The 20,111-nt window shown below is 38.9% G+C and overlaps 1 protein-coding gene across 7 annotated transcripts in view; it reads right to left on the bottom strand.

Annotated features, from left to right (window-relative positions):
• MAP4K3 (mitogen-activated protein kinase kinase kinase kinase 3) overlaps positions 1-20,111 on the bottom strand; it is a 76,951-nt gene that overhangs the window by 19,925 nt on the left and 36,915 nt on the right. For 4 of the 7 annotated variants that reach the window (XR_008448924.1, XM_054060906.1, XM_054060905.1 and 1 more), the window contains 9 exons: positions 14,942-15,000; positions 13,768-13,806; positions 13,410-13,469; positions 9,671-9,713; positions 8,510-8,672; positions 7,569-7,672; positions 5,793-5,834; positions 3,213-3,297; positions 1,708-1,787 (listed from right to left, as the gene is read on the bottom strand). Coding sequence is in view for 6 of the 7 variants with exons in the window: in XM_054060906.1 (XP_053916881.1) it covers positions 1,708-1,787; positions 3,213-3,297; positions 5,793-5,834; positions 7,569-7,672; positions 8,510-8,672; positions 9,671-9,713; positions 13,410-13,469; positions 13,768-13,806; positions 14,942-15,000 (675 nt within the window). In the remaining variant the exon portion in view is untranslated. The remainder of the gene's footprint in view (positions 1-1,707; positions 1,788-3,212; positions 3,298-5,792; positions 5,835-7,568; positions 7,673-8,509; positions 8,673-9,670; positions 9,714-13,409; positions 13,470-13,767; positions 13,807-14,941; positions 15,001-20,111) is intronic. The other 3 variants (XM_054060908.1, XM_054060911.1, XM_054060907.1) reach the window with 2 other exon arrangements.

The following is a 20,111-nucleotide window of genomic DNA, read 5'->3' as shown; positions in this document are numbered from 1 at the left end:
GACAGTGGCCAAGCCGACGGGCATTTCCTACTGCCACTTCAGAAAAGAGACTATTGGGCTAGACAGACTACTCAGGAGGACATTTCTTTTGCTGTCAAAAAAAACCAGAAAACCCATCCAAGCAAAAAAACCCACTAAACAACACCACCTTCCCACTGCTGGTTTATTAGAGAGATTTGAAGAGATCTGTAAATTAATTCAAAGATTTTTCTGCCACAGAACAAGAGGTTAATCTCGAAGCTGTGTTAACTCTTAGAAACATGTTATTTCTGCCTTGTCCTCTGGTTAAGTTAAATGGAGTGAAAAATCAACACAAATACTATTTTGGCTTATACATTGAATTGTATCAGTCCTAGAGAGTAAAAAATGAAGTGAAATAGAACTTGAAAAAGTTATTAAAGCCCTGTTGCCTGTTATATAATAAGTAAATAGTCTCAAAACCTCAACACACTGTAAGGAAAAACCTACAGTAATAATCTACCAGCCTGGGCGTATCCAAATTTAATGTGCAAGTTTGACTGATCTTCTGTAGCTGCATAAGCATACTGTGACTTCGTAGGTTTGGATCCGAGGATTAGAAAACCAGTAATACTTCAAATTTGCCAGCTGATTGCCCTGCCACTCATTCCTCCTGTTCCACACAACTGGCTACTTTTACAAGTATCTCTTCTCATCTCTAAGTGCTTATTAAAACATTTTCCTAAAAGATAACTAGGCAATCCACTACAGACCACGGTGCTTAGAGAAAAGAGGGATGGGTATGGGAGTATGAGTTTCATTACATGTCTCCTCCCTGCCAATTTCGAATGAAAACAAACAAAACCCCTCAAATAATTACAAACCAAAAGGAAAAAACCACATACAAAAGCTTCTTCGGTCTACCTGGCCCATAAGAATTATTGTATTGGTTGCATTTCTCAGGGCAGGTTTTACAGCTGCAGTGTGGCAGCAAAGAGGTACCTGAGCTAAGTTTAAACTTGCTAACTCAAGCACCAATATGATTATGGGTTACGCGGAACTCAGTGCAAGCTAGCTAGGCCTTCTCAACACTACAGACATCTACAATATCTGGACCCTGGAAGATGAACAAACACCAGTGCCTCCAGCTTACAGTGTAAAGGCTGTCCCTGCAAATTCCTCCATCTTGATGGCAGATGCATAGCTCCCTAAGTTAGGGAGAAGGCACGAAAGAAAACAAGTCTCAGAGATTAACAAGAGCTGGAGAAGACACCATAAAGGAAAGCCTGCAATTGGTATTTCCCCCCTCCCCACTATCCCCTAAAGAAAATTACTATTTCTAAGATGCGGCAAAGAGTTTTAAATGGGATTCAGTAAGCTGAGTCTCATCAGTAAAGCTGCTTTTAAGACCAAAAGAATGGAATCCAGTGTGCAAAACATGCCCTTGTTTCCCTGTAGCTGAAACACAATTCCATACTACTTAATAAATCATTTAACTGCATGGCAATGCATTACGATGAAGTTCAACACATGGATATATGCAGATCTCCTACTTCAAACATGGTTCAGCTTACAAAAAACTTGACTATTACTGAAGGGTATCCTCAATAGTAAACACTACACTAATTCTCAGTGTGGCTAGTGCCTACAGAACTGTAGTAATTTTTACAAAGATTATCCAACACTAATCTCAGTGACTAAAAGAAGCAACAGAGATATTTTTTCAAAAATATCACAACAGAAACACACCTGCTCCATTGATGTTTCATGAAGTTCATTGAGGTTCAGTGTGTAAATACCTTCTTCTGCACCAAATATCAAGTACTGATCTGCAAATACAAATGAAAGAAATGTAGAATTCCTGATTTAAGGACAATGTGTTTTATAAGAGTATGCAGCTATTTAAAAAAAAGCCTTAAAACAATTACGCACATTGAAGCAAACCAACCAACAAAACTTACGCTGTTTGAAAGCATGGAAAATTAAACTTGCTCAAGAAGCTTGAATTTGTGGGACAGTTTTAAGACATTAGGAAAGATCAGGGGTTTTTTGTTACTAACAATTTGAATAAAAAGCAGAAGTGACATAAGCTCAAAAAAGAACTAACGTGAATAGTTTCCTCATACACACACTAACCCTTGTAGACATTTCCATACATTTTGTGACATTTATAGCCCTCTTTTGGAGTACTTAACAGCAGTACTGAATGGAGTGTTTTTCAGTACTTAAGGAGTGCTCACTTCTTGAATATAACTAACACCATGGACTGCATTTAAGCATGTGAACATGACAAAAATCTCATCTTGAGATAATGTCAACTCTGAAAGACTGACTCCTGCAATTTCAGTTTAAGAAAAAAATATTTTCTGGCTTACTGGCTCAGTAGGGCGTCTATAGAGCCTGTTATCCTATCAGTGCTTACAGATATCTACAGAGGGGGTGTCAAGAGGATAGGCCCAGACTCTTCTCAGTGGTCCTCAGTGATAGGACAAGGGACAGTGGGTACAAACTGGAGCACAGGAAGTTCCACCTGAACATGAGAAAAAATTTCTTTACAGTGAGGGTGACGGAGCACTACAACAGGCTGCCCAGAGAGGCTGTGGAGTCTCCTCTGAAGACACTCAAAACCTGCCTAGACGTGATCCTGTGCAATCTCCTTGAGGTGAACCTGCTTTATCAGAAGGGTTGAACTGGACGATCTCCAGAGGTCCCTTCCAATCCCAACTACTTTGAGATTCTGTGAAATTGAAGGCAATGCAAGTACAATGTAGCCAATTAGCCCTTTCATCAGGCAATTTAACAAAGCACTAAAATGTATGCAAAAATAGAGCTGCAGAATCCTGTAGAACCAGAATGTTTGGGAGGGCAGGGGCAGGTATCAAGCAAATTATCGATAAAGAAATCTCATCTAGGACATCTGGATTTCAGATTTTTTAATAATAAATTAGGAGTGGCATCTTCTGAACTAAAATGTTGAGAAGATCCTTGAATCAAAATGAAAAAAGTATTTGTTTTTTACCTTTGATATGTAATTTATTCTTTTAAATAAAAAATGGAAACTATGACCCATATATCTTAACCCGATTAAAAAAAACAACTGATTTCAAACAGCAGTGGCATAAGTGAAGAACAACTTCTGCATATATAAACCTATTTTACAATACATCTATTTTAAAAGGATTAGTCTTGCTCATCTAAGCACTCTAGAAATCCGAGGAGAGGACAAAATGGGTAAAATATACATGATATACCACCTCTTGTATCTGGATTTATCCAAGATGTTGCACAATGAATTTTTAAGGGACAGCCATTGAAAACCTTTGAAAAGCAAGCACCCATCTGCAGAAGTAAAAACAAATAAAAGATATACATGTGAAAACTACAACATGCCATTTCCAATAGAATTATTTTTAATTAAAGTAGTAACAGAAGTTTAATGGTAGTTTAATTTGCTGTGTGAGAAAAATACTCATCCAGACAAACTGAAAGGATTTTGGTTTTTGTTTGTTTTACAGAAGCCTATTCCCAAGCGCACAAGGCATGGAAAGGCAATCAACAGAAAATACATCAGATGCCACTTGAAGCACTGATCTCCTAGAACACTGGTGTTTCTGCTGCTCCTGTAACCAACTATGCAACTCTGCTTGACCCTTTCCAAGCACTGAAAACAGAAGCTGCATAGCAGATGGAAGCAGTGCTCACTCCTAAGACCTACTGAAGCTCTGCTTATGAGTTGGGTAGGGAAGGAGGAGATCAAAATAACAACACTAACCATTTTCCTCTGCCTATTTTCAGCCCTGATCTCCAGTAAGCCTGCAAAGCCAAGACGCTGCTGCAAATGCCTCAGAAGGGTAAATGGAGCTCAAGGGTATAATCCCTAAATACCAAACAAATCTCTAGGATACAGCTGAGGATCAGACAAATTATTGAACTGAGTTACTAGTGGGAAAAATACCCCCCTATGAAACAAAAGGTTCAGGTACAGCTGCTTGATCTGACTGCTGCCATGAAGGTACTCAAGCCTTCAGGGAATTTCAGCAGGCAAGGCATTCCCTCACTGGTAGGATCTAACAGGTCCTTCTGTGCTGCAAGCCACCTAAAATATCAGGGCGGAAAAAAACATGCTACCAGACTGGGTTATTTAATGCCGAACAAAATATCTAGAGTTGCACGCAACCATGTATAGATAGCATTTTAAACAGAGCCGCACAACAACTAACTACTTTAGAGGACAGCAAGAACACAAAACACTGCTTACCACTCGACAACATATCAAAAGCACAAATCAAAAAACCTCAAACAAACAAGAATCAGAAGAATGATGGCCAGGTGCTGTCAGGATGCAAATCATGCTCCCGCAACAGAGAAAAGTAAAGAAGTTCAATAATCCAAATGGCCTGGGAGAGAAACACCCCTTCCTTACCCAAGTTTTCATTAATTGGCAAATGAATACAACAGCAGGCAGAGAATATTTAAGTGCCAAATCATTCTTCAACATGTAACAAGAAGGTTAGAAAATTCATTACAGCTAAAAGATGTGGTGTGATGAGGGAAGAGTAAGAGTGTGGAAAGAATTTCTAACTAGAGGACCAGCATAAGAGAATTAGTGCACTACAAAGACACGTGTACATGCAGACAGCTGTCTAATACCCAAAGCCTCCTTTGATTATCTTCAGAAGTTTTCCTAGTTCCGTCTCTTTCTACAGCTTCATTATATTAGCAACTCAGTCATTCTCTGATGGCCCGACCATGACGTTCGTGACAAAGTTCCAACATGAATCACTTCATTTTGAGCTACTCTATTTTCTACCTGGTTTCTCATTCCAGTCACTGAATCTATCGTATTTCCCTCTTCTCATGATGACTCTGTTCTTTTCAATGCTAGGAGTGATTCCAAATTTCTGTCATCTGCTAGTTTAAAGTACGCGGTCCTAGGCCATGCATCTAGTTTAATATTTAGTTTACTAAAACAAGATTGACCTCAATAAACTACATTGAGCATATCAAGAATTCAGAGTTCATGGACCACCCATTTATGCACCAGGGGACATTTCTAAGGAACAGAAGTATGACATCTACCTTAACCTGTCCTGTTTCTTTAAAACAGGTACAAAGCAAAGAATAGTATCATTTGCACTTAAGCATCCTTGTAGCAATTTTATTTTCTTATCTAAAAATAAGAAACCAATCTGACTTAGGAGCAATACAGCAAAAAGATTAGTTGAAAATCGGATAAATCCCCCATTTCGTGCACAGCACAACTACACAAACACATGCTCCAGCAGACAAGGTGGAGAGTGGCAAGTGCAAAAAAGGAATGGTCAAGAAGGAGGAAAGACTAGCTCTTCTGATCACAGTGCTAACTAAAAGCACTGTGACAAGTTCGCACAGACATTACAATGAAATTCTAGTTTGCTTTACATTACGAAGGTGCACATAGATGTCTGTAACAGTTATTTCCAGCCCTAAGGTGTCTGAATCCTGTCTTCACAGGCATTGAAATAATACGAGCTGTTTATAATAGAGCTGCGTATTATAAACTCTTAGCCATTTGCAAGTCTTGAGAGGCATCAGCTCCTCAGATCAGTAAATATCTTCAATAGTACATTATTTAGAGAACTCTCATTCACTATCTAATAAAGGAAGCAAAGAAAAAACCTTCCAAAACTTACTTCAAGAGCACAAAATCAAGGATGATTTATGAAATATCATACCCAAACATTTCCAAGAGATACTGGCTTTTATAATTTAAAAAAATACTACAAACATTCAAAAAATGTACTCTCTCAAGCTTTAGTAACAAAACACATTTGTATGACTCAGTTAATACTCACGTGTACTTTAGGTGTGGGAGGAAGACCATTACTAATTGGTTTCTAGAAAATAAAAATTTAAAAGTATATTTACACTCACATGCACACATACACGCAAACATGCATATTCTCTGCCCACACTACAGCATAACCAGAATACAAGTCTAAAAAACCCAACATTTGATAAATAATTGAGCATAACTATATTAAAAGAAACCAAGAAGCCAGTCTACATAAGAAATAGATATAAACCCCTCCTTGCAGATTTTTTAAGACAGAAAATAGAGTTGCATTGTATATTTCGACACCACGCTAAATGGAAGGCATAAGGCATGTACTGGACTCTCTGCCGTGTTCAGTGCCACATGTACTAGACCTGAGAGCCACGGCTGAGCTTTGGCTAACATCCCATTTTTAAGGGGATGGAAGGGGGGATTGGAACTGGATGGGCTTTGAGGTCCCTTCCAACCTAAATCACTCTATGACCACATACCACAAACTACTAGCATCATTTTTTGTTCATTAAAACCTCTACTATGATTCCAATATCTCTTCACTGAATGTCTACATAGTCTATTGTAGAACATTTTCACATTACAATGATGCATGAAAGAATGTCATATTGAGCAATGCACTATTTGAGCAATAATGCAGTAATTTTCAATTGTTCAATATTACAAGTAGCATTAAACTTTACTAAAAAGTAGTAGACCTGCTTTCCTGTAGCAGTATCAATTTTCCTAGTAAAAACAAGCTTCTGAAGAAATGTATTTTACACGTAACATAGGAAACTTCAAACACACAGTATCAAATGTCAAGTTCAAAGCAGTTTAGGAAATCATGCTTTCTAAAGTACTGCCATGATTACTGAGTCTTCCTAAAACAAAACAAAACAAAATCTACACAATGTTTCTGTTGACAGAAGTGAAGATTAAATAGAAAAGAGTGACATTTCCAATCTCATCTTTAGCAGAAGTCCCCAAAGAGCGCAGTTTCATGTTATATTTAATCTGATCTAGTGACAGACGTCCCACTCTCATCTCACATTCCAACTTTTGTTTTAGCATCATAATAATAGAGTGACCACTCAGGAATCCATTTACTTCTTTGATGGAGAACCTCATTCTGAAGAGGATAAAGGGATGCAGGAATATTTCCTTTCCTCAACTCACAGCTGGATCAGATTAGACATGGTGTAAAACTGCACTCTGCCCATGAGTGCAGCTTCACCCAAGTATACAAAGCTCAGGTCTGACACTACACCCAAGATGCTAAACCAGAGCTCCAGAGGCCAGAAGGCAAACAGCTTCTTAATGTGCACCCTCAATTTACATTTCTCCATCTTTTTCCCCCTCTGAACACCAAAAACCCTGTATCCCTACATCTGGAATAGAAGAAAGACTCATTTGGGAACAGACCAGCCAAATCCTCCAGTAAGCCATGAGGTGGCAGCATACACTTCAATTTCCTCGTTTGCTTAAATAGTCACTACTCTATACAACACATTACATCTCTCTTGAAGGATCTTGCTCTGATCACGTGCCCCTCAAGTAGGCGAATACAAACAATCTTGTATATCCATGATAATGTTACTTTCTAATAAAAATGAAATTCTGAGTCAAACTTCAGCTGAAGACTGGATCACAACTAGACTATGTATCAACTGTGCTTTGATTCAAAGTAAGCAAGATGTCACCCAGCATCACCTCTATTCTAGAGTGTGCCCACCCCTTTTCATTGCGCATGTAAAATAGTTGAGACAACTTTAAAATAACATCTAGTAGTTTAAGTACCTACCAGTATTTCCTTCTTTTCTTTCCTCGAAAAACTAGTGTCTCTGGCTTCATTCTGTGGCGATCCCTCTCTTTCACCATTTAACTGTACAGAAGAAACTCCATTTCCTAGAAAGATCCATATTTAAAAATATGTTCTACCTTCAACTCAACAACAGTCTAGCCTAAAAACAATTCTGAAAGTTTACACTTACACCAGAACATGTTCCAATACCCTAATTTCTTCCTAAAGCATAGGTATTCCTACATGTGCACACATAACCATCTATAGAGCCCCATTCAATCTCAGTTCATGTCTTTTGGTAATTAATATATAATAAATCTTTAATATAAACCTAATATGAGCATAGAAAGGGATGCGGCCACAGTGATGAGGAAAAATGTATTTAACATCTCTAAAGAAAACCTTGGCTACAGCTAACACTTCCATTATTGATTCTTTATAAATACCATAGAGGCATTTGTTAGCACTGGATGCTAGCAAGTTATCAGTTAGGGGTCAGACATTAAGCTTGCTTAAAACAAGACACACCAGGACAACTCTTAAAACGATTTTAACAAAAGTATAAAAGGAACAGCCTGAGAAAACAGTAAACAAATAATTACCTGCTATACTATCCGTTCATCACATATAAAAGCCAAACTCTATTCTTGGCATGAAAAATGATAACCACAGTTGACACTCAGGGCCAGAATCTGAAACGTACAGTGATTCTACTAGAATCACTGACCATCTTAAGAATTTAGGAAAGGTATACTTGACCATCTTAAGAATTTAAGCATACTTCTTGGTGCATTTTGGTTTTCATGCACTTTCTGCTACTTGCTCACCACAAAAATTTAACACAGTATGTTTCCAAGTGTGCATAGGGGAGGACGTAGAAATAAAATCACATTAGATTAGTTAAGCAGTATTTGTATACTTCTTGGGGTCATTCTTACTACCTAACGCACTAGATTTCTGTGGAGGTAACCGAGGAGGTGGCGGCCTGGGGGGAACTTGAGACGCAGATTTTGCTGGACTCTCTGATGTTGGGCATCTCTTGATTGTCCCTTGATTATCATTTTCAGAAGAATGAGTTTCATGGGGTATAAAGACGGATTTAGGCTGAAAAAGACATAGTAATAACAAAAAAACACAATGAAAAAGGATTCAAAGCATCCATGGTACTTCTAAATGACCAAAAAAAAAAAAAGCAATAGTTGGATTCTGGAATTTTCACAAATGAAGTGATAAAGCAACATGTTCTGCCATGCAAGCTTTTTTCAACAATAAGGAAAACTTTCTTATTGACAAATGACGAATTCAATATCGCTATATTTAAGCTCTGTATTAAACAAATCGTGGCCATGTGGAAACGTCACTGTTTATGATTACAGATAAACAAACCAGATATTTAAGTAGAAACTATGAAACACTCAATGACACAGCCAGAACTTTGTGCAGAGAATCCGCAGTAGGGGCCATAACCACAAAGGCCAACGTCATTTAGATACCGTCTGCACTAACATTTCTTGTAAACATTCTTCTCAGTTATGCAAAGACAGATAGTACAAGAGGGTAAATAACCAAACCTGCAGTTTTTCCTTTGGATGTCAGCTCCCTAATTAATAGAATTTTTTCTATTTTCATTTTTGCTCATATTAAGATAAGTTCAGTATGAAAAGGTTCAATTATTCTTCAAGTGGCAGCACGGAAAAGTTAATCTGATTCAGGCATGCCTCTGAACATCGTCATTCAGACACCGCAAGTTAGCAATCAGATGCTTTATTTGGCAGCTCTTCATTAAAAAGTTACTTGTGGCATTAAATTTTCTAACTGCTCGATTTATTCCTTCCGAATTGTCTGAAGTGCAGTGGTCAGAAATGGCACTTTCACACTGGGTTTCATACCCAACGGTGCAAGACTTCATGCAGATTTGCAATTAAAGGCTACAAACTTATAGGACCATCGCCTGGCTGCACCCTTGACTTAAAACTTGATTAAAGACTTCAAGTCATGCTTCAAGCGAGAGAACCATCAGTACAGTCATTTAGACACTTTTGCATTTGTTTATTTATTGAAAGTGCCCTTTTATTCTGGGCAACAAAATACCCCTCACTTACCTTTGGTGGTAAAGGAGGTGGCACTTTAGGTTTCATAGTAGCACTATAATCAAAAGAAACCAAACAGATCATTATCCAGTGTAGCCATCTGAATCTCATATTGCAGCGTTCAAGAGGATACAGGGTTTTATGAATACCATCAAGTAAACACCATTAGCTTGTCAACAGCACTATTATATCCAAAGAACTGCATCATTAATACCTTCAAACATTTTGTTACTGCTGTGCACAGCTACTACCTGAAAACTCAGGAATCACAGATTCTCCCTAGAGAGCACACAGTGACATGAACCAATCTGCTGAAGATGTACATACTTGTGCAGAAAAATGTTAGCAGATGCAGAGGAGGCCTTATATTTACTTTATAGAGAGGAAAAAGATTTAGGGTATCAGTGAGCTTTTCTAAAGGGCCATGTGTATGTACGTGAGATGAGTTACAAGAAAATTGATGAATATCATTCCTTGAAAAATTTACCACTGACTTCTGAATGGCCTTACAATGAAAGCAAAATCCATCTGCAATGGACAGCCAGTCCACTGTCTGGGCTGGTTTGTTATTTTTTTTTCTTCCATGAGTTTCTTTTTTTACAGAAATCTTGGGAAAGAAAACTTTCTAATGCAAGAGCAATTCAAGAGCTTGGCTCAACAGCACAAGGTATCAGCAGGAAACAAGAAAGCTGAAGCATCAGGAACGTTATTCCTTTGCTGGTTCTGTGCTTTAAAGAATACACTGTTTTTTAAGAAATCCTAAATTCCTACATTTTTTGGTGTCTCAAAAAGTCTTAAGCTGTCCTGTTTCCTTATCGTTTGGAAGAGAAAATTATTTCCATTAAATAAATTGTGAATACAGCTGCAGAAGCTTGACAATCTTGCACAATGTTTTCCCTATCTTTAAATTATAATCCAAATACTATATTTTTTGGAAAATAGCCAAGTAGTAGGATGTCTGTTCACTTGTTTACAGATCAACAACTTGTCTGCTTTGCTTCATTCTTTTCAGGAGTTTCCTTCCTGGCATCTTATCAGTTGTTTTTATTTCAAAGAAGCTGGAAGGGGACCTCTGAGAATGGGTTACTCTGTATTGTGCATTTTAGCTGCTATAGTGGTGAAAATTATCTTCTCTTCATAACATGGGACCAACCTTAAGTCCTTGGTCATTTTTGTCTAAGCTCTATTTGCATACGCTTTCATGTTCATCCTGGCATCTCATTCAGCCATCACTGTGTTTATGGGCAGCCAAATGTAAAAAAAACAAAAAAAAAAAGCCAACAATTTGGCATAAATGTGACAGATGTTTACACAAAGGACTACATGCCCTGGTTTCAACAGCAAGGTTTATGTGAAGTTTGTCACCACTGATCACACAGGACAGTGCCCCAATAATTTCTGCTTTCCCAGCTTCCATAATCAGGAATTTTAAGCACCATCAGCTTTGCTGCATGCAAGAGAAAAAGAAATACCGTAAGTATCAAAATTATTAAATCAAGACAGGTAATTTCATATTGTTCACTGAAGCATGCGGATTCTCTGCTACTATGAACTGTCCAGCTTTGGAGCCATGCAGTGGCATCAGTTTGGACCAGAAGGTGTACAGATGCCTCACCATTTTTGTTCTGGATCTGACGGGAGAAGTGACCAACGTCACACGTACTCTTCAGTTGTTGCTCCGTCTCACAGAATATAAATTAAACAAGAGTCATGAATCTTCAGCAGGCTCCAGAGAAAAATGCTCAAGACTGAGCTAATGAACCAACACATTGCTGCAGAGCTTTGGCCTCAAGGAGATACCCGAGGAAAGGCACAGATGCAGCATCTGTCTGATCCAGGGCTGAGGCACTTATGACTTACACCCCTGTGCTTACAGCAAATTGTCAGGCCCTCTCTGAAGGGCAAGAGGACCTAGGATGAAATGCAGGAGGAATAAAAAAAAACACGATGACTTTTTTGGAAGACCATTGGTGACTGTCCTTAGGGTCAGACAAACTGAAACCTCTCTAGAAGCTGTCAGGTTCTTTATCACTTAACCTGAAAAAGAAAGTCCACAGAAACATGACAGCAACAGAAGCAGCTAAAGCCAATGTTATTTGAAAGTTCTGATGGAGATTGTGCAAGGCAGGGATCTCAAAGCACTGCACAAAGAAATAGGTGCAAGTACTTCAAGACAGCAGGGATCAAGAGGTTCCAAGCCCTGGAACACTACAAAAGTTGGTGATGCTGGCTGTGAACAGAGCAAGTGGGGAAAATGAAAAGAAACATTAAGCAAAAATGAACAGACAGACACAGAGCTGTACACAAAACACATCCAGAGATTAGTATGGCTGGAGGAAGCAAGCTGAGCTGGCTTGCAGCAGTGCAGGTGTCCAGAGCATTTTCACTGAAGTCTAGCAGGGTGGAGCTGGCAGTATGGAGCTAAAGGGGACCGTTACATCCTACAGTACAGGAAGCCTGACTTGTCATTACCAAGGTCTACCCAGCTGTTAGTAACATGGGTTCTCAGCTTGGTCCAAATGTAGGGGAGCAAATCAATGAGCAGCATTATTAACCTCTTCCTCTCAAGGACAAGACACAGGAGCTTCATATTATTGATGAACTCTGTGATCAATCATGCCTTTAAACAATTGCTTAATAATGAAATATGAAGAATTTCTTAAGGAATTAGAAAAGGAATAAAGCCTGCTAAAAACTACTTAAGAAAACCCACATTTTTGTTCTACAAGTATCATGCATGTCAACCAGCAAACATACTTGTGTTTTGAGACAAGAAGTTGATCACTAAACAATGCGAGTTTAATGTACTTGTCATCAGACAAGTCTGACATCAGACACTATCAGCAGCTTTACTCTTCTGAAAGGAGGCTGTCTCATGCTCAGTACAGTGATAAAAAACACTGTCTTTGTTATGAAAGTACAGCAGTAATCAAGAAAAAAAAAAAGGAAGAGAGATATTTCAGATATTTGGTTCTCCCTAAACAGTAGATACCACTAACACATAATGCATGTTTTATAGGTTTCTGGCATGAAGCAACAGCTTTCAAAATTAAGCATTAACAGAAAGTAAATAAGAATTCTGTCTCAATGGCATCTTTCTGTTTGGTCTTTACATCAGATTTGTTTAGCAATGTAGATTTCTACATACTGGCTTTATATTTTAAATTGTCTCAGCTTTCATCTGTCAATCCAAAATAGCCCAAGAATACTTATACCACTGGAATTTAATACGAGCACAATGAATCTAAGACATGACTATTGATACTGCCTTTGCAGTCACATGACCTTGCTCACTGTGGTAGGGGAGCCAGCTCTATTCCAAAATCAAGCACCGCTACAAGCATCCTCCTAGCTGACAATATGGGCAGAGCACAATCATCTAGAGAAGACAGTTATATGTATACTTTACATATTTTAAATGAGCCTTATTTTAATATACAGCCGTCCATTCTAAAGACGACAGCAGGACTGCTGAATGTAACTATGCCAAGATTTTGTTCAATAATAGAAGATAAAAGGACAATTGTATCAAGTGAGGAACAGGATTTTTTTCCCCCTAATTTATCAGTAGGATAAGAAAACTTCTGGTGATGCAATCTAGGAACAACATTAGGTGCCTATCTTTAAAAATACTAAAAAAGAATCTTTAGTCAGAACATGATTCACCTTTTTTAAAAAAAAAATTAATGTATTAAAAAATCAGCTTATATACATATGTATTTACTTATTTTTACAAGAAGAAATGACTTACTGTTTAGAATCATCATCTCCATCATCATCATCATCATCTTCTAGATGTGCCACATGTCCCCTAAGAAAATGAACAAGGTACTATGGCTGAGTGAGTTGCATTAAAATTACCTTGACTGCTATGAAAAAAATCTAAGATCAGGGGCTACCACCCCTTTTACAGAATTTTACTGTCTCTTCGCTTTTTATCATCATTATTATTCTTAAAAGCACAGCTGCAATCCAGACAACTAAGTGTCTCCCATATCCTCTCAGCAAGTACAGAGATAAACAAGAACCAATTGTGACAGATATAAGAAACCAGCACACAAATGACTTAGAAACACACAAGAAGGGGATAAAAAAAAAAGTAGAATTACCGCTGATGCAGTTCTTCTTCAACTGATTTTAAGAGACTCCTTCAGCATTAAATAAGAATAAGAACATAGTTTAATTGTGGCACACAAATTTAATTATCAAAAGCCAGGGCAAATGCTCCTATGATTCTATCAGTAAATAATGCAAAGCGTGTTATTTCAGCTGGCTTTCAGAACATAGATCAAATATCCACATACAAATTGACATCACTGCATTTTTTTTTTTTTTTATTTTCTACAACACACTTCATATGTGTTTATTAATGCATTACTGTTAAGTGCAGTGGTCCTTGTTCCTGGTACTGTATAAATAAGGACTGTCTTAGTTTGATTTAATTTAAAACATATCCACAAACTACTGGAATAAATTCATTCTTCCCTACTTAATTTTTGTAACATCCTACACTTCATTTCTGTGTCTTTGTCTGGAAACACAGACAGGGAGGAATAGGAGGCAAAATGCAGGGATGAGAAACAACAGGATTTCAGAAGATATCAGTATTATTTTCCTGAACTAAAAGACTGCATAAAAATATCATGTTCTATTCTTAAATTTCTTGTGGTTTTAGACAATGATTTAATTTAGCAAAGAAAAGACAGGCATCCTAATTCTGACATGCATAAATGTAAATTAAGAATTTGGGTGGAAAGGAAGAATTACATTGAAAATTATTTCATGCAATTAATACAGCAAAATTATTAACTGTATGAACATGAGGTTAAATGACTTTGCTGAGACAGGGAAGCTTTTTCTACAGCATCTATAACTGAATGTTCCTAGCGCCCTACAACATGAAGAAGAGCATAAAGCAATGTCAAAGAGCAGCACTGGTAATTCTTAGATGGGATGAAATTGTACTTTGCGGGACCTAACGTGCAGAACATTTTGTTAACAAGGAGACCAAAATAATGGCTCTTAAAGGAAGCTTAAAGCATCATAGACGCAATATGGTCAACATAACTTCAAATACTGAGGAGTGCTGTAATTCTAGATAACTGGAATTACTGTTATTTTAGAAATAGTTAACTTTAGAATTGTAACTGTAATTGTAATTGTTATAAACAAACTTGACATACTTTACTACATCAGTTTCAACTAATGTATTTAACATACAGCAGTGGTTTTTATACTAAAATAGTCTTGAACTAAAGACAGAAAATGACACTGCTTACTCACTTATTTGCACCCAAGAAGTAGCCACACTGAGGACCATGACCGTATTCTAGCTGTAGATCCTACAAATATGACAGAATGAGTCTTTAAAATGAACAGGTAAGCATCAAACACATAGCCTGTGTCATGCTGCTGTTACTCCCTCTACCACACCTGAGCTACCAAAAGAGGTCATTGCTCTGGCCTTCCTGGCTGCTAACACCAGTCTCAGGCCCATCGCACCCAAAAATCTCCTTTGCCAGTTTGCTGCATCTCTTACATCTGTAGGTTGCCACCTACAACTCTGACCTCAGCCCCTTCCTTGGACACATAGATGCTTTGCTCAAATAAAGTCAGCTGCAGAAAAGGAAACAAAACAACAACAAAAATAATATAATATTAAAAAAACCCAAAAAACGAAAACAAAGAAAAGGCACTTTGTGATCTACTAGACCCTGTAGGTAACCCGGCCATCCATCACAGTCACATTATAGTGAGTTGCTTCAGACAAGGAGCAGTTCAGGCAGGGAGCCTGAAATGCCTTTAGCACACAGGGACATTACAGAAAGAAACAGAGAGGAGAGTAAAAGGGATTTTATAGTTCTGCTTATAGCAATACGTATTTTTTAAGGATAACTATATATGCTCTTGCATATATGCAAGATCACCTTTCGCATTGAAAAGAAAGATACGATACTAACAGCAAAGTCAGGCACTCAAGTAATCACAGAGCACGGGCTACTTAGAGAAAGAACTGGCAATAGGCCTCTAACACTATTAATAGATAGACACCATATGGCATACAAATTTAACACATTAGCAGGAATACAGGGACCATACTGAAGGACCATCAAATCTGCATCTGCCAGGAGGAAACCATGATAACTACATGGCATTTTTTCCATCATGTGGCTCACAACAGGAAAATTCTGAGTATACTCATCAGGAGAAACGAGTCACCGATCACCTAAGCTAGTGATAACGGAGCTACATTGCTCCTTTCCAGGAAACATTTTAAAGGCCTCCCAACATCTGTCGAACAGGCCTTTTTCAGCTGTAGCCCTTATCAAAGGCATGCCATCGTTCAGAAAGATGCCCAGATAGCCAAGCTAGAAAAGCAAAAAGCTTGGATTAGACTAAGATGACTCGCTAGGCTGATCTCTCTAAATGGCATTTTTAAAAATCTGACAAGTCTCACACTAGATTTGCCAATGCTCCAAGCTGATAAAGCAAAAGCCACTGCAGCTTTCAGTTCCAGATTGAAGGGCAACCTCTTTACTACAAAGCTACATATATTGTTTTCTGCCTTGAGTTCCAGGTTGTTTACCACACTCTCAATTCTGCTCTATAATGCTAAGCAGTGTTTTCCATGTGGGTGTTCCTACCACAGCTGTCAGTAGCATTTGATTGCTTCAGTAACTTTCAATATTTTGCAAAGACCAGCAGACCAGTGAGAAAATGTGGAAAAAAAAGAAGTAACCAATAATTAAGTATCTGATGCAAGAGAAGGCACTGATAAGACGACTGAATAAAAATTGCAAAGGCAAGCCCAATGCCAGCATTTCCTGAGCCATGGAGCGACTGACTTTTCAATCCTCATACCAATTTTACTACACGTCTTTTTTCTAGAATTAAACAAAGAAATCCTCAAACACCATCCACTTCTATGGATGTGACTCACAAGGGTCACTTGCCTTTCCCCCTTTGCATTTGTCTGTGGAGCTATAAAGTTAGGTGAGAGGAAAGAAGGAATAACTGGGCTCTGCAAGGCAGCAGGTGGAAGGGGTCAGGCCTCAGTCGTGGTGCTTTTGATCCCTTCTGCTATCCTCATCTTCCTTCTTCAGTTTCTCCTCCTCTGCCCTGATCTCATCTCCTTCTGCTCCTTGCTCCAAACAAGCTCAGCAAGTCCCCTTCCCTCAAGAAAGGCCATCCTAGGCCCCCTGTAATTTCAGTCTTTTCATTACCCCCAACATCTGCCATATTATCCAGGCAATTCCTTTCCCCTGGTCCTTACCACCAGCTGACAGTTCATCAAAAGAAACAGAGATTTAACTTTCTTTACTGGGAGTACTTCTAATACTTCTATGCAATCTCAAAAGCTTCCACCTGTAAGCACAGGTATTTTAAAGATTCAAGCCCTAGAGCAGAAAACAACACTAGAAATGTAAGATGTCACCGGCCTCACAAACAAGGAGATATAACAGGTTGTGCGAGTCTATGTAAGAGGACACTAGAATGACGACTGGGAGGCTGTTGAGAAAACTAACTCCAGATCAGTATAATGAAATCTGAGATTTTCACATTGAAGTGACAAACACTGTGTCTACGTGTTGCAAAATCACATTAAACTAAAGTAGGAAAGGAAGATCTTATGCTGGTCAGAGCCAAAACATCCGCCCATTTTAATTTACATGCCATGCAATGTACGGCTATCTATATTGGACAGCAGTGACAGGAAAATGAGTACGAGAAAATAAGCAAACTCCCATAAAAGATAAGGAGCCTTCGTCTGTCACCAGACTTATTAAGCCTTACTGGAATTTCCTTTATGGAAAATGACATCTGCCAGAATTACTTATATTAAAATGCTATTGTGCTGCCTATTAGAATTTATTTGACTATGATTCTAATTAGATATGTATTTCTTTTGCCTCAATTAGCTTGTTAATTCTTCTTCTAAGCCCTTTAAATATGGCTGATTTTCACTCCAAAAGTGGGGTGAAGTAATCCATGGCTAAGGAAATCCCTTTCTTTGCACTCTTGACACATACTGAGAGCTGGAAAGGTTTAAAAATTGCGTTACATTTTTTTCTTGTACCCTCTGTTCCAACTATATCCATAAGTTATAATTTTATAAAACTTCTAGCTATATATTTAATACAAAACCCTTGGTAAATACTGCATGTCTCCAGTTAGGCATTCATTGAGCCGTTATACTTCATCAGAATAATCAGTATCATTGGATTTTTTTAAAGATGTTTTTCCACAAAACAAAAATCTTATCAGTTACAGATTCCCACTGAGAAGGACAGATTAATGTTAATTACTAAATGATTGAACAATAATTAATGATTCAATAATAAAAGCTCCTACACCACTAAGTAACCCAACAACTTTATTAATCTATGTTAATATTGCCATTTAGCACACACACAATGCTCGTTAGTTAATTACTTTTCTATCCAACAATATTCATATATAATAAATTTGAGTGACTAGACAGATATCTTCCAAGCAAATCTCCAGATCTACAGCCAGTAGGAATGAAAAGAGGTCAATAACCTTGGTGTTAAATCAAAGATGCAACCCCAGATTACTCTACATGCAGCTTCAGCTTACAAATGACTCAGTCCTGAACCAACACAACTGTGTACAAGACAAAGCGCTGTCTGCACAGACAGATCATTTGGCAATGATCGCTTTGGATACCAGGAACAATTATCAGAGACTGGTTTGGGTTGGAAGGGAATTGAAGGTCCCATCATCTAGTCATCTACATCAGTCAGTTCCAATGTCCTGCCACAGGAGATTGTCTCCTCAGGACAACCTTCCACAAGACTAGATTGCTCAAAGCCTCATCCAACTTGGCTTTAAACACATCCAGGGATGGGGCATCCACAACTTCTCCGGGCAACCCGTGCCAGCGCCTCAACACCCTCACAGGAAAAATGTCTTCCTAATATCCACCCTCTTTCAGCTTAAAACTGTTACCACTCATCCTCTGTGACTGTTGGATTCTATTTGTCTCACACTTTGTGTTTGCTGGTGCACAAAGAGAAAATAAGCCCCTGAACTGCTAAGGCAGGATCCTGTACTTGGCCTTGTTCAACTTCATGACGTTCACACAGGCCCACCTCTCAAAGCCTGTCAAGGTCCCTCTGGATGGCAATCCCTTCCCTCCAGTGTGTTGACTGTACCACACAGCTTGGTGTTGTCGGCAAACTTGCTGAGGGTGCCCTCAATCCCACTGTCCATATCTGCAACAAAGATGTTACACAACATTGGTCCCAACACTGATCCCTGAGGAACGCCACTCGTCAGCCTCCACTCGGACACTGAGCCATTGACAACAACTGAGTGTGACTATCCAATCAATTCCTTGTCTACCAAGCGGTCCATCCATCAAATCCATGTCTCTCCAATATAGTGACCAGAATGCCACCGAGGACAGGGTTGAATGCTTTGCACAAGTTCAGGCAGATGATGCTGGTTTCTCTTCTTTTATCCACCAATGCTGCAGCCCCATTGTAAAAATCCACCAAGTTCATCAAGCACAACTTTCCAGGAGGATCTGTTCCATGATATTGCCAGGCACAGAGATAAGTCTGACCAAGCTATAGTTTACCAGGTCTTCCTTGTTTAAAAATAGGGGTTATGTTTTCCCTTTTCCAGTCAGTGGGAACTTCACCAGACTGCCGTGACTTCTCAAAAATGATAAATAGTGAGTGGCTTAGCATCTTCATTCACCAGTTCCCTCAGGATCTGCAGATGCATCTCATCAGATCCCATGGACACGTGCACCTTCAGATTCCTTAGATGGTCTTACACCTGATTCTTTCCTACAGTGGGTGGTTCTTCAATCTCCCAGTCCCTGCCTTTGCCTTCTGCAACTTGGGCGGTGTGGCTTCAGCCCTTGCTGGTGAAGACGGAGGCAAAAAAGTCATTGAGTACCGCAGCCTTCCTCAAATCTTGTGTAGCCAGGTCTCCTGTTTCCTTCCAGAGAGGACTCACATTCTCCCACGTCTGTCTTTTACCACTGAAGTACCTATAGAAGCTTTTCTTGTTGCCCCTGACAGCCTTGGCCAGATTTAATTCTCTCAGATCTTTAGCTTTCCTAATCTGATTCCTAGCTGATCAGACAATTTCTCTCTACTCCTCCCAGGCTGCCTGCCCTTGCTTCCACCCTCTCTAGGCTTCCTTTTTGAGTTTAAGTTGACCCAAGAGTTCCTTGTTCATCCATGCAGGCCTCCTGGTGCTTTTGCCTGGCTTCCTTTCTATTGGGACGCATGGCTCCTGAGCTTGGAAGAGGGGATCTTTGAGTATTAGCCAACTCTGTTGGGCCTCTCTCCCTTCCAGGGCTTTAGCCCACAGTACCCTACCAAGCACAGATCCCTGAGAGGCCAAAGTCAGCTCTCTTGAAGTCCAGGGTAGTGAGCTTGCTGTGTGACCTCCTCACTGCTATACAGATCTTGAA

This window comes from Cuculus canorus, chromosome 3, assembly GCF_017976375.1.
Source record: "Cuculus canorus isolate bCucCan1 chromosome 3, bCucCan1.pri, whole genome shotgun sequence".
Lineage (NCBI taxonomy): Eukaryota > Metazoa > Chordata > Aves > Cuculiformes > Cuculidae > Cuculus > Cuculus canorus.
Note: the sequence above shows the minus strand (reverse complement) of the source record. Positions and strands in the feature narration are given on the sequence as shown.